This window comes from Rhinoderma darwinii, chromosome 5 (assembly GCF_050947455.1).
Source record: "Rhinoderma darwinii isolate aRhiDar2 chromosome 5, aRhiDar2.hap1, whole genome shotgun sequence".
In the NCBI taxonomy this organism is placed as follows: Eukaryota; Metazoa; Chordata; class Amphibia; order Anura; family Rhinodermatidae; genus Rhinoderma; species Rhinoderma darwinii.
In genome coordinates this window covers 57,355,942-57,368,832 of record NC_134691.1, presented here as the reverse complement: position 1 = coordinate 57,368,832, position 12,891 = coordinate 57,355,942, and the positions used below count along the sequence as shown (strand labels likewise).

The 12,891-nt window shown below is 42.1% G+C and overlaps 1 protein-coding gene across 1 annotated transcript in view; it reads right to left on the bottom strand.

Annotated features, from left to right (window-relative positions):
- The window catches only part of CNGB3 (cyclic nucleotide gated channel subunit beta 3), a 230,407-nt gene that overhangs the window by 56,797 nt on the left and 160,719 nt on the right, over positions 1-12,891 (bottom strand). Inside the window, exons 15-16 of the mRNA XM_075828074.1 lie at positions 9,701-9,798; positions 7,038-7,121 (exon numbers count right to left, since the gene is read on the bottom strand). Of these exons, the coding sequence (XP_075684189.1) occupies positions 7,038-7,121; positions 9,701-9,798 (182 nt within the window). The remainder of the gene's footprint in view (positions 1-7,037; positions 7,122-9,700; positions 9,799-12,891) is intronic.

Below are 12,891 nucleotides of genomic sequence, written 5' to 3'. Positions count from 1 at the left end.
AATCATGAAACTTTGTAAAATATTTAATGTTTTAATCACTCTCCCATCTCTGTTGCTGGTCATTAAATGCATTCGGGTTTACATTTAGTGGCTAAAACCAGTGCAGACTTAATACTTCCCACAGTTAAGGGTTTGCTAAACAAGCCTCTAAGTTTAAAAAAAAAAAGAAGTGGAGTGGCATTCTTCTTTTAGGCCTGATTGACACCGCGTTTTAGCCCTCCCGTCTAAGGTATACGTCGGGAGAAGTCATAAGGTAGCGACATATCCCACTGTATAGGCATACAGTGGGATACATCACCCAAACTCCCTGGGCAAAGCGTTACTTGAAGCACTGTGCTTAGTAAAGCCTCTGATGTTACCGTCCATATATGAACAGTGATGTCAAGGGCTTTCAACTACGGAGTCTCCGGCCAGAGCATCACAAGCGCTCTGACCGGGGACTACTGTCTTGGGAAATCCCTTGATGTCACTGTCCATATATAGACAGGTATGGGGGGCCGATGATGGAGCCAAATTGTACCCCCCCAGGGGACCAGTCTGAAAGATTCAGTCACTATCATTTCAATAAAGTTCGGACATATCATAGAGACATGTCAGAAATTTATATGGTTTTTGAATCGCTAGAACCAAGGTGCGAAGTGCTGTTCCTCTCTGGTTGCTATCTTCATATTTCGGCTTCAATGGAAAACACACAGCAGCAGAAGATGGCCTGATATACTGTCTATTGCCCATCTTCAGCTAACCCTGCCTCCTGGAGGGCACCAAAAGAGAGAAAAAAGCCAACAGTAGTTATAGAGGCAGAGCACTCAGCCTAGACGCGCAGAAGGTGCCGCTATTTAACTGTATGGGACCCTGGCATTTCTGATGACAGCCATTGTGGTGGCAAATAGGCAGAGGCCAAGATTACCACCTCCCACATCTTACCACAGATAATCACATCTGTAAAATAGAAAATATTCCCAGCTTTACTCTCAGAGTAATTATTGGCCTCTAGGGCCCCTGATGTTAGTTGTGGCAGTGTGAGAAACCTAAATGATCAGACACTGTTCATACTGATCCTTGCATGTTGGCTTTTAAGCACAGGTAGGGTTGATTTACATGCTAGAGCAATTAATGTATTTTTTAAACATTTTTTACTTAATTATTTTTTATAAAAAACAGATCGCAATAAAGTACACCTCCAATGGTCTCCAGCTAAGGATACATAATAATAATAATAATAATAAAAAAAAAAAAATGTAACCCCCTTGCGCAAATGGGCATACCATTACATCCTACTTAACTGTAGTAGTACAAAATGGTACGCCCAGTGCATGACACGGTCATATGTGCTGTGTCCATGCCATCAACACCGGGTGACGGCTGTAATATCAAGCCGACATCCTGCTGCAAAAGCTAGGATTGGAAATCAGTATCTCTATGCAAGCCTTTGACACTCACATGGAGGTTCCCATAGACTTGAATTGAGAGACTGACTTCCAGTCCACCCAGCTGACGCTGTGGGATTCAGAGAGCAAATGTCACGAGATCTAATGGTGGCCCAGAACTTTAAAATGAAGCCAACAGTAACATAATTACTTTGACTCCTTTTTACCTAACCTAGTTTACAAACGGAGGGGGAGAAAAAACAACCAAGATTTTCATAGGTTATTCTTTATTATCTATTGTTTTAGATTGATTATAGTCATTCGAATATATAGCATTAAATAGCAGACATGTCAAGCTTTACTGGTGCATCTTGTAAATATAGGCTTAGGGGCTCTATGTCAAAGTCTTACACAAGCTATATCCTCCCTATAGTATAGAAAATTCCAGTCATTATTTATAGTTCAGCTAGATCCTTCACTCATAATAACAGAAAAATTAATATACTTAGTAGCATATTTATTACATATGTATGTCACTTGGCTGCTGAATAATACTGTTTATTGATGGTATATGTTCTCCTTGGTCCTTCTATGCCACGTGTGGTAGGTGTGAGATCCACTTAGGGCAGAGTCCCAAAAGTTTCCTTGATGTTTTGCTGTTGTTATTGTATTTATCCTTCAGCACTCAGGGGAGGAAAAACCCCTGTAGAGGAAACCTCTAGGTAAGCATGGCTTAACCCCTACGGGATGAAGCCATTTTTTATTTTCGTTTTTCACTCCCCGCATTCCAAGAGACATAACTTTTTTATTTTTCCATCAATAGAGCGGTGTGAGGGCTGATTTTTGGCGGGAGAAGTTGTAGTTTCTTTTGGTACTATTTATAGTTCCATATAATGCACTGGGAAACTGAAAATATATTTTTTGCGGGCTGAAGTTGGAAAAAACTGTGATTCCTTAATTGTTTTTGGGTTTCGTTTTTACGGCTTTCATCAGGCAGTGTGAACGACAACTTATCTTTATTCTGTGGCTCAATACGATTACGGTGATACAAAATTTATATAGGTTTTTTTATATTTTACTACTTTTATTGATAATACATTTTTTGTTAAAAAGCAAAAGTTTTGTGTCGCCACATTCTGAGAGTCATAACTTTTTTATTTTGTCACCGATTGAGCCCTGTGAGGGCTTAATTTTTGCGGGACGAGCTTTATTTTTTATCGGTACAATTTTTTGGTATGCAGAACTTTTTGATCACTTTTTTATTACATTTGTTTTAGAGCTAAGGTAGTTATTTTTCACTGTGTTCCCCGTGCGCATTAAATAACACAATATTGTAATAGTTCAGACTTTTATGGATGCAGTGATACCAATTTTGTCTACTTTTATTATTTTTTACATTACTTTAGGGGTAAAATGGAAAAAGGGGGGCTTTTGAACTTTTAATATTTTTTTTTTTCACTACTAAAAATGTTGTCACTTGTTTTTACACACTTTATTAGCCCCCCTAGGGGATTTGAACCAGCAATCATTAGATCGCTGGTACAATATATTGCTATACTAATGAATTGCAGTATATCGTCATTTTCACAGGCATCTGTTAACAGAGTCAGAGCGAAGGCAGCCCTGGGGGCCCTCATTAGGCCCCTGGGCTGCCATAACAACCATCGCAACCCCCCGATCTCACTGCGGGGGGAGGGGTGATGAGCTGTCGGAGGGGGCCGTCCCCCTCTTTTCAACGCCTCAGATGCTGCGGTCGCAATTGACCGCAGCATTTGAGGGGATAAACAGCCAGGAACAGCGCGATCGCGGCTCCCGGCTGTTAGTCCCAGGTGTCCGCTGCAAAATACAGCTGACACCCGCAGCATATGGAGCGCTCCAAACATCACACCCCGCACCCGGACGTAATAGCACGTCTGGGTGCGCGAAGGGGTTAAAGAGAACCTTTCATCTGCCCATACATGTGCAGCTGATTGCAGCATGTAATGGGCAGGGCTGCATAAACCAATGGGCACTTTACATTCTTTTTCTATCCTCCTCCGTTATTTAGATATCGGTGCCGTTAAATTTGGTGCCCGATATTTAAATAACCCTCTGAACTGTCAATGGGGCGTGTAATTGGCAAGGGGGTGTGTAACATCGCTGTGAAACTGTCCAATCAGCTACGGACAGTGTCACAGCAAGAGCTGAAAAGAGAAGAGCGCGTGCACGCACACGCTCTCACTCTTCAGCTTTCGGCAGACAAGGATGACAAGACTGTGTGATCACACAGTCTTGTCTGCCAAGATCTGAAGAGTGGGTGAGGGTGTGCACGCGCACAGCTCCGAGCTGCGCGTGTGCATGCACACACTTTCCTCTCTCCAGCTCTTGCTGTGACACTGTCCGTAGCTGATAGCAAGCACCGCATCTAAGTGGTTTTGGAGTGAGAGAAGTGGCTTAGAAAGGCTCCCAGGTCTGCCTCTAGTTAATGCCTGCTAGGCCATGCCAGAGGCATGGCCTAGCAGATGCCTGTCAGTTTTATACTGACAGGCAATAATACACTGCAATTTAGAAGTATTGCAGTATATTATAAAAGTGATCATATGATCGCATAGGGAGGAAAAATTAAAACCCCACTTTTTCCCCTTACAAAATGATTTATTATGGAAAAAAAAAAAAAAAGTTACACATATTTGGTAACGACCCCAACTGTAAAGCTAATATGTTATTTAACCTGCTCAGCAAACGCCGTAAAAATAAAATAAAAAACAATGCCAGAATTGCTGTTTTCAAACCGGGAGAGTGCGGAAAAAACAGAAGTCAGAAGGCAAAGAAAAGTCAGGAGTCCAGCCGAGGTCAGGTCACAAGAAGTCAAAAAGCAAGTCGCTCAGGGAAGTCTGAAACAAGGGAAAGCACCAGGCAAGGAATCTCTAATTACAGATAACGGCCAACTATTCCAGGCTGAACTAAATAAGGAGAGGGCGGGAGCTCAGGAACATCAGCCAGGCTTTGATTGGCCTGACGCTCCTGAGCTCCTATTGGCTGCAGACTGCCTCAGTCTACCAGGCCGGGCGACGCCCGAGCGAGTAACTCTCGATGTCCTGGAGACCGAGGGAGCCGCAGGCAGAGAGTACGTGACAAAAAGTTAATCAATAAATGATATCTACCCCAAAATGGTGTTATTAAAAAAATACAACTTGTCCCGCAAAAAAACAAGTCCTATGTCAACACAAAAATAAAAAAGTTATAGCTCTTTGAATGCGACGATGGAAAAACGTAAAAAATAGCTTGGTCATTAAATTAAAATAAGCTGGTCACTGAGGGGTTAAGGACTGCCTTTCCTCTGGGCATAGGAGGCAACATGTAGTCTAGAACTGCTGCTTGTCTCATTATTAAATAAAGTTGTGAGATACCATGGTTATTGGTGGAATCTTCATTGTCTACAGCTGCTTTGTAGGGATTAATACTAGGACGCAGTCCCAAAAGTTGCCTTTGTTTTTGTTGTTAACGTCTTTATCCTTCAGCACTCAGGAGAGGAAAAATCCCTGTGGAGGAAACCTCTAGGGAGCCATGGCTTAAGGACTGCCCTTCCTCTGGGCAAAGGATGAAACATGTCTAGAAGCGCTGTTGTCTCATCATGAAATAAAGTCGTAAAATGCTATGTCATTGGTAGGATCTTCATTGACTACAGCTGCTTTGAAGGGACCAATACTAAGGTGCAATCCCAAAAGTTGCCTTTTTTTTTGTTGCTGTTTTTATTATTATTATTGTTGTTGTTGTTGTTGTCTTCATCCTTCAGCACTCAGGAGAGGAAAAAAACCCTGTGGAGGAAACCTCTAGGGAGCCATGGCTTAAAGAGGCTCTGTCACCAGATTTTGCAACCCCTATCTGCTATTGCAGCAGATAGGCGCTGCAATGTAGATTACAGTAACGTTTTTATTTTTAAAAAACGAGCATTTTTGGCCAAGCATTTTTTTTTATGTAATTGATGCGCAAATCACCCACGGCACACGTAGGTGCGTGAAAACTCACTAATATAGGACATGCAGTGAGTTTCACGCAACGGACTCACTTCATGAAAACTCACGCATGTGTGAACAACCCCATTAAATCAATGGGTCCGTGTGTTGTGAGCGATTTCCACGCACAGCACACAGACGAGTTTTACGCTTGTCTGAATAAGGCCTTAGATTGCATTTCCACCTTTGTAGTAAATGTCTGACAACTATATATTTCTTCCAAAATACAAGATCAAATTCCATCAGAATATAGAATAGTATGATGGAATCTGCTCCAGTTACAGCCATCAAGCCCTTATTCATACGAACGTGTTCGTTTTGCACGAGTAAAAAGCGCATTGTTTTTCTTGCAATTCCGTGTGACATCCGTGTACAGTGCGCGTCTGCATTTTTTACGTGCGTATGTCCTGCGTTTTTTACGTCAGCAAAAATAAACCGAAGGAGGTTTTTTCCCCCTCATCATTTCTTTAGCAACCGTTGCGTCAATCATGGACAGCACACGGATGACGTCCGTGTTCTGTCCGTATTATTTACACACGCAAAAACGCACCAAAATAGGACATGCAGTGAGTTTCACGCAACGGACACACGTTGCTTAAAAAATAACGCATGTCTGAAGAGCCCCATTGATTTTTATAGGTCCGCTAAGGCTGGGTCCACATGTAGCAGAAGAAATGTGTTACATGAGAATTTTGCTGAGAATTCACCACGGATTTTACCCCTATACATTTACGGATTTCGTAGCGGATTTGTCACAAGTTTCAGCCTTTGCATTGAAAAGGCTGAAATGTGCAGGGAAAATGCGCTGCTTCTCCACAACATACTAAGCATGCTGTGGAATGCAAATTTCCACACCATTTTTTTCCCGCAACGCCACCACTCCGGCCCCATGCACACAACCGTGCCCGTAATCACAGTCTGTGATTATGGGCACGACCGGCAGCAGACGGCCACGGACAGTCATCTGCATTTGCGGGCCGTGCTCCCATTATAAAGTATGGGAGCACGGTCCGTAAAAACAAAAAAATAGGACATGTCCTATTTTTTATGGATGCTTTCTACGACACGGACAACTTCCCGTAAATATAAGGGAAGGTGTCCGTGGGCCGTATAAATCAATGGAACCGTATTTTGATTCGTAATTGTGGACCAAAATTACGGTCGTGTGCATGGACCTAAGTGAACTAAAAAAACAAAAATCAAAAAAGAAAAGCCCAATGTGCATTTCCGCTGTGGCCTGTCTGCAGCATAATGCAGCGGCCAATCTGTCATATTTGCCCTGAGGGTGCAATGACAAACGTCAGATTTTGTTGCGGAAAATCAGTTCCATTCAAAATCAGGAACGGAAGAAATATATAAAGGAAAGCCTTATAGGTCTGCTCTCCTGGATCCAATTCTGGTTTTGGCTTAAAAAATGCAAGTAATCTGCAGCAAATCTGCACTGTATGAACAAGGCCTAAGTGTATTTCATGATTGTTCACTACCGGCACTTTACTGACCATTAGTAAAATCATCATATTGTGACTACTTAATAAATTAATACAGACATTTTCTAGTAGCTCTACATTATCAATAGCATTTAGAAAAAAAAAGATCAAATGTTTTTGGGATAAGATAAGATTTGATTGTTATTGTGGATCGTACTGCATTAGGCAATAGGGGGAAATTAATTTACCTTTTTGCAAACAAAATCTCCTGGTAAATAGACAATGGATTTCAGTTTTAACAACAAGTCCTGAATCATCTGGTTATCGCAACCCTGGTCAAGAAAAAAAAAAAAGGATGAGTGATTAATAACATACAATATTAAACTTACTGTAAGGATAGACACGTCCGGTCCATGCCACCACTCTGCCCACGGCCTCCAATAACGAATATAGAAAAGACCCTGCACACTTATCAGGAGGTTTTCCTGTCTTCATTAACTCCTTGGTGAACTGGGCTAAACTCCTGGGAAAACGCATCGGAAATGATAGAAATAGATCTGTATCCATGTTTAGACAAAGATCTGAATAGGTTCTGGTGTGGGCATCTTTTTTTAGGACAGGTCCCCTATTTTTGTCGCAGGGACAGTGTTGAATGACATGTTAGGACTTAATATTTTATCCATATTGTATATACCCCTAAATATGCCAAAACAATCAAAAGCCTGTCAGTACCTATTGATCTTTCCACTAAGGGGAATAAGGGATTTGGAAACCTAAACAATACCAGTTTGAATATTTAGGGTAAGTTCACATGTAACGTAAATACTGCGAAAATCTGCAGCATAATACCGTAGCAGCAAAGTGGATGAGATTTTAACAAATCTCATCCACACGCTGCGTAAATAATGAGCGGAAAAAACACTTAGAAATTGATCTGCGGCTTATTTTAATCCGCAGCATGTCCATTGTATTTGCGTAATCGCTGCTTTTTTGTTGCATGTATTCCCCATTGAATTTAATGGGAAGGTAAAACTCGCAACAGATAGAAGATGTTTTTTGTGGCCGAAAAGCTACGATTTCGCCACGAAAATCGCAACTTGGAAAGAAAATTTTATACTTGCCCAGAATCCTGTGCTTCTTCGTCCAGGCCTCCCTCCTGGGATGACGTTTCATCACATGGGATACAACGTCATCCCAGGAGGCCAATCTGCAGGACATCAGAGGGCATGTGTTTTTTTTTATACGTGCAGTTTTCCGTAGCGGACTTTCCTGCAGAAAAACTGCATCACAATTCCCTGCGGCTACCATGGCGGATACGCTGTATGCTTTTACGCAGCGTATCCGCCCTGTGTGAACATAGCCTTAGAGTTTCTGGATACTGGTATAAAGGAAGGCCACCTTACATATAGTTATATATAACTCAATAATTTCCAACCAGACTCAATCTTAGAAAGATTTGCAATTTATAAGATTCAACTGTGACTCCAAACAGATTGGCTCACAGAAGTCTCGCTAAATAGGATTTACTAATAGCAGGGAAAGCCTCTCTTAAAATGTAACTTTTATGAAATTATAAATAAAATGTGAAAAAAATTTGAAAAAAACAAAAACACCCTGATGTACTTGATACTAAATCTCTGAAACAAGTACGCCCTATAGTTCAGTTAGCTCTCAGGCAGAATGGTATTTAACCTCCTAAGGCTATGTTCACACACTTAGGCTGGGTTCACACGACCATGTTACGTCCGTAATGTACGGAACATATTTCGGCCGGAAGACCCGGACCGAACACAGTGCAGGGAGCCGGGCTCCTAGCATCATAGTGATGTACGATGCTAGGAGTACCTGCCTCTCTGCAGGACAACTGTCCCGTACTGTAATCATGTTTTCAGTACGGGACAGTAGTTCCACGCAGAGGCAGGGACTCCTAGCGTCGTACATCACTATGATGCTAGGAGCCCGGCTCCCTGCAGTGTGTTCGGTCCGGGTCTTCCGGCCGAAATACGTTCCGTACATTACGGACGTAACATGGTCGTGTGAACCCAGCCTTAGCAAAAAACGTCTGAAAATACGGAGCTGTTTTCAAGGGAAAACAGCTCCTGATTTTCAGCCGTTTAAGCAAACTCGCGTTTTTCGCTGCGTTTTTTACGCCCGTTTTTGGAGCGTTTTTTTCTATTGAGTCAATGAAAAACTGCTCCAAAAATGGCGTAAGAAGTGACATGTACTTCTTTTTTACGGGCGTTTATTTACGCGGCCGTTTTGGAACAGAACGCCGTATTTCCCATTGAAATCAATGGGCAGACGTTTGTAGGCATTCTGCTTCCGATTTTTTTGGCCGTGTGAACATACCCTAAGTGTCCGTCCTATGGATGTTATGCTATTGGAGACACTTACACCTGTATAAGCAGCGTCCCTGATAATAACCAACCAAAGGCTATTCAGGCACTCTGAATAGATCGACCCCTGGCTGATTTGCGTCTGAGTCCTGTATTCTATATATTCCTATAATCTAGCTCCAACATGTTTCGCCATTAATTTTAGCTGGCCCATCACGAAGCAAACTGATATAATGACGGGATGCGTTCAAGATTGGCAGTGGCCGCGATCGCTCAGCATTTCCACTGCTAAATACCCTAAATCACGCCCACATATGACACACACCTCCCCTTCATGTCCAATCAGCTGCAGGGTGGGCGTGGCTTGTGCTCTGACATGGCTCAGCTACCTTGGAAGGGGGGCTATAATGGTGATGTAATGTCGCTATGGGAACCAGACAGCATGTTCCCTGGCTTAGAAACAAAACAAGCTTGCTGTCAGATGAAAGAACGATGGTGTAATAGCAATTATGGTACAGGTAGGGACAAAACAAAAACTTGCATAAGATATAATATAAAACTAAATTTGCACTTACTTTGAATAATTCCACATTGTTGACAATCGCTAAATTTACATCCACTGCAATGGCTAGTTGCATTTTTGTTGGCATTTCCTCTAGGAGCTCAGATTCATCTGTAAATTTATCAATGAATATACAGTTTTATAAAATAAAGAATAGTTTGTAATGTTAGGGAGAGTAGTGACTAAAAGCCCTTTAACTCTACAACTTCAAAAACCACCAAAGCCTTAAAACACAAGGTATTGACATAGCTTGCATCCATTGCATAGGTTAATCCTCAGCCTGGAAAATATTTCTTTATGTCCCTGTGGTCAACTTTACAACCAGAACCACATTCTGACACATAAGGACACAGTAGAGTAAGCCTTTATGTGCAATGTGCGAGTGTCTAGTACTTTCTATAGGCTGGGGGGGGGGGTGATGTACGAACTGAGCTGGGCCACGCAGAGGCACTCAACTCTGTGGATCCCGCAGAGAAGGAAGGAGAAGCTCTCCTAGGGCACATTCAGACATGGTGGAATTGCTGTTGAATTCCGCTGTGGACAGTTTGCAGTGGAAATCTGCAGCAGCTGTTTTTTAAATTGGTTTCTATACATTTTTAGGTAACTTAGGTCAGACGTTGCGGAAAATAATACTGAAGAATTTAGGCTTCGGTGCAGAATTTTCTCTCCGCAGCATGAACACTCTGTTGCGGAGAAGCAGTGGAATTGTGCAGTGCAATGCAAAGGCTGAAATCTGCGGCAAGTCTGCTGTGATATCCGCAACGTCTGAATGACCTGTCAAATATGAAAATGTTGCTGCAAATTCGTTGCATTGTATAGTTGTGTTAGGTTTTACTACTTTTGGATAATAATAGAAACTTTCATAAAATTCTTTTCATGCTGTCGTGTTCCAACATCAAAAGACTTAATTTCATTTTTCGTTCCTTCTACGGGACGTCACAATGCGATCACTTGGTCTCTTTTATAATGCTTGGATATACTTATTAGGTATTATTGCCTGTCAGTAAAAAACTGACAGGCATACTATTAGGCCATAGTAAGAGGAGAAAGGGGGCTGGCACTGCTCCAAAGCAGGGAAAGACACAGTCTCTACATATAAACGCTGTGTGGCTCAGAACACATGGGAATACAGCTGTCAAAATGGTGCCGGCAGGGTGCTCATCCGTGGAAAACAGCACGTATGTGTAACTTGATATAAGACAGATAGGAAATACGAGGAACTCACCACAGTGGCAATAAAAAAAGATTTATGGAGGTTGATCTCGGTCAGTAATGATGTGGAGGATGCCAACGAACATTTCACGCTACAAGCGCTTTGTCAAGGCTCATACGTCATTTCCTCATTGCTCCTTTTATAACACGCTCCATAAGAGCTTACATAATACATTAACAAAAGAAATAGCAAGATACTAAAATATAAGTGTACAATCAGTACAATATTTATTCAAAAAATTGAAACAATGTTTACATTAAAAAGGAACTGAGATCGTTGCGGTCATTAAGACCCAACGGTCCCAGTGCCTCCGTTTTTAAAATAATTTCAGCCTCCTTTCTTAATAGGGTGACATGCCTGTCTCCCCCCGATGGGGCCAATTTAATTTGAGTTAATCCTGCAAAACGCAGTACCCGGTAATTATTACCATGGCACTCGTTCATATGCTGCATAAATCTCGGGCAGCCCTTCCCTGTGTCTAAAGATCGGACATGTTCGCCAAAGCACTTTTGCATCTGGCGAATTGTTTTGCCTGTGTAAAATTTCTGACAAGGGCAGAAAATTACATAGACGACGAATTGCGATTTGCAAGTGATCATGTCATCCACATAGAACTTACAGCCCCCTATTTTAAGGTAACTTGTGCGTAGAAGAAGACTACAAAATCTACATTGACCGCATCTATAATTACCTTTCGGTAGAGAAGCTGTCAACCAATCTCCTGTCTCAGTACAGGAAAATAATCTCCCTTCAACAAGTACATCCCTTAAATTCTGACATCGACGAAAATAAATAATTGGACGTCTGGTTGAGACATCCGTAAGCAGAGGATCATTCCCAACCAGCTGGCAATTATTGTAAATAGTAGAACGTATTACATCGCTCATCGGGCTGAAAGCAAAAGACAACACAAATCGTTTGTTGTCCTTATTAGAGATATTACTCTTAGGGTATGTTCACACGTGCACGTCCGTTACGGCCGAAATTACGGGGCTGTTTTCAGGAGAAAACAGCCCCGTCATTTCAGCCGTAACGGCATGTGCAGGCGCTTGAACGCAGCGTCCATTACGGACGTAATTGCCGCTGCTTTTCATTGGAGTCAATGAATAACGGCTCCAATTACGTCCCAAGAAGTGACAGGATACTTCTTTGGCGCGGGCGTCTATTTACACGCCGTCTTTTGACAGCGACGCATAAATATACGCCTCGTGTGAACAGACAAACGTCAGCCCATTGCTTTCAATGGGCAGATGTTTGTCAACGCAATCAAGCCGTAATTTCGGACATAATTCCATGCGTAAAACACCCGAATTACGTCCGTAATTTGGTCGTGTGAACATACCCTTACGTTTGGACTTTAATAGCGATCGTTGACTATGGCCATTTACGCGAGCAAATGCTTTCGCAATGAGATGCGAAGGATATCCCCGTCTGACTAATCTCTGACTAAGTTCCTCTGATTGTTCGAAAAATGTGTCATCATGATTGCTTAGTCTCCTCAATCTCAAAAATTGTGCATACGGGAGGGAACACATAATGTGACTAGGGTGATAGCTATCAAACCGTAACAACAAATTTGTTGCAGTGTGTTTTCTATATCCCTTTGTTCGTAATTGACCCTCATTTACACTCACATGTACATCTAAAAATTCTATCTCCTGATCTCCAAATTTGTAAGTGAAATTCATATTCAATAAAGGACATAATAGCCAATCTAAGTAGCGGGAGAGGGGCTCAGTAACGGAACCCCTCCCCGCCACAATAGGGCGACCTGGTGGATGGATCATGGATTTATGTATCTTGGGAATCATACACCGGTACGGCTTTTTAGGTATGGATATAATCAGTTTCTCCGCAAATCGGTCGGAGAGAAACCCTCCCTCAACTCCTTGCCTTAATAATGATCTCAGAGGTCCCAGGTATGTCATACACTGTACGGTCATTTAATTGGCGAAGGGCCACCTTCATATAATAATCTTTGGATAGGAGTA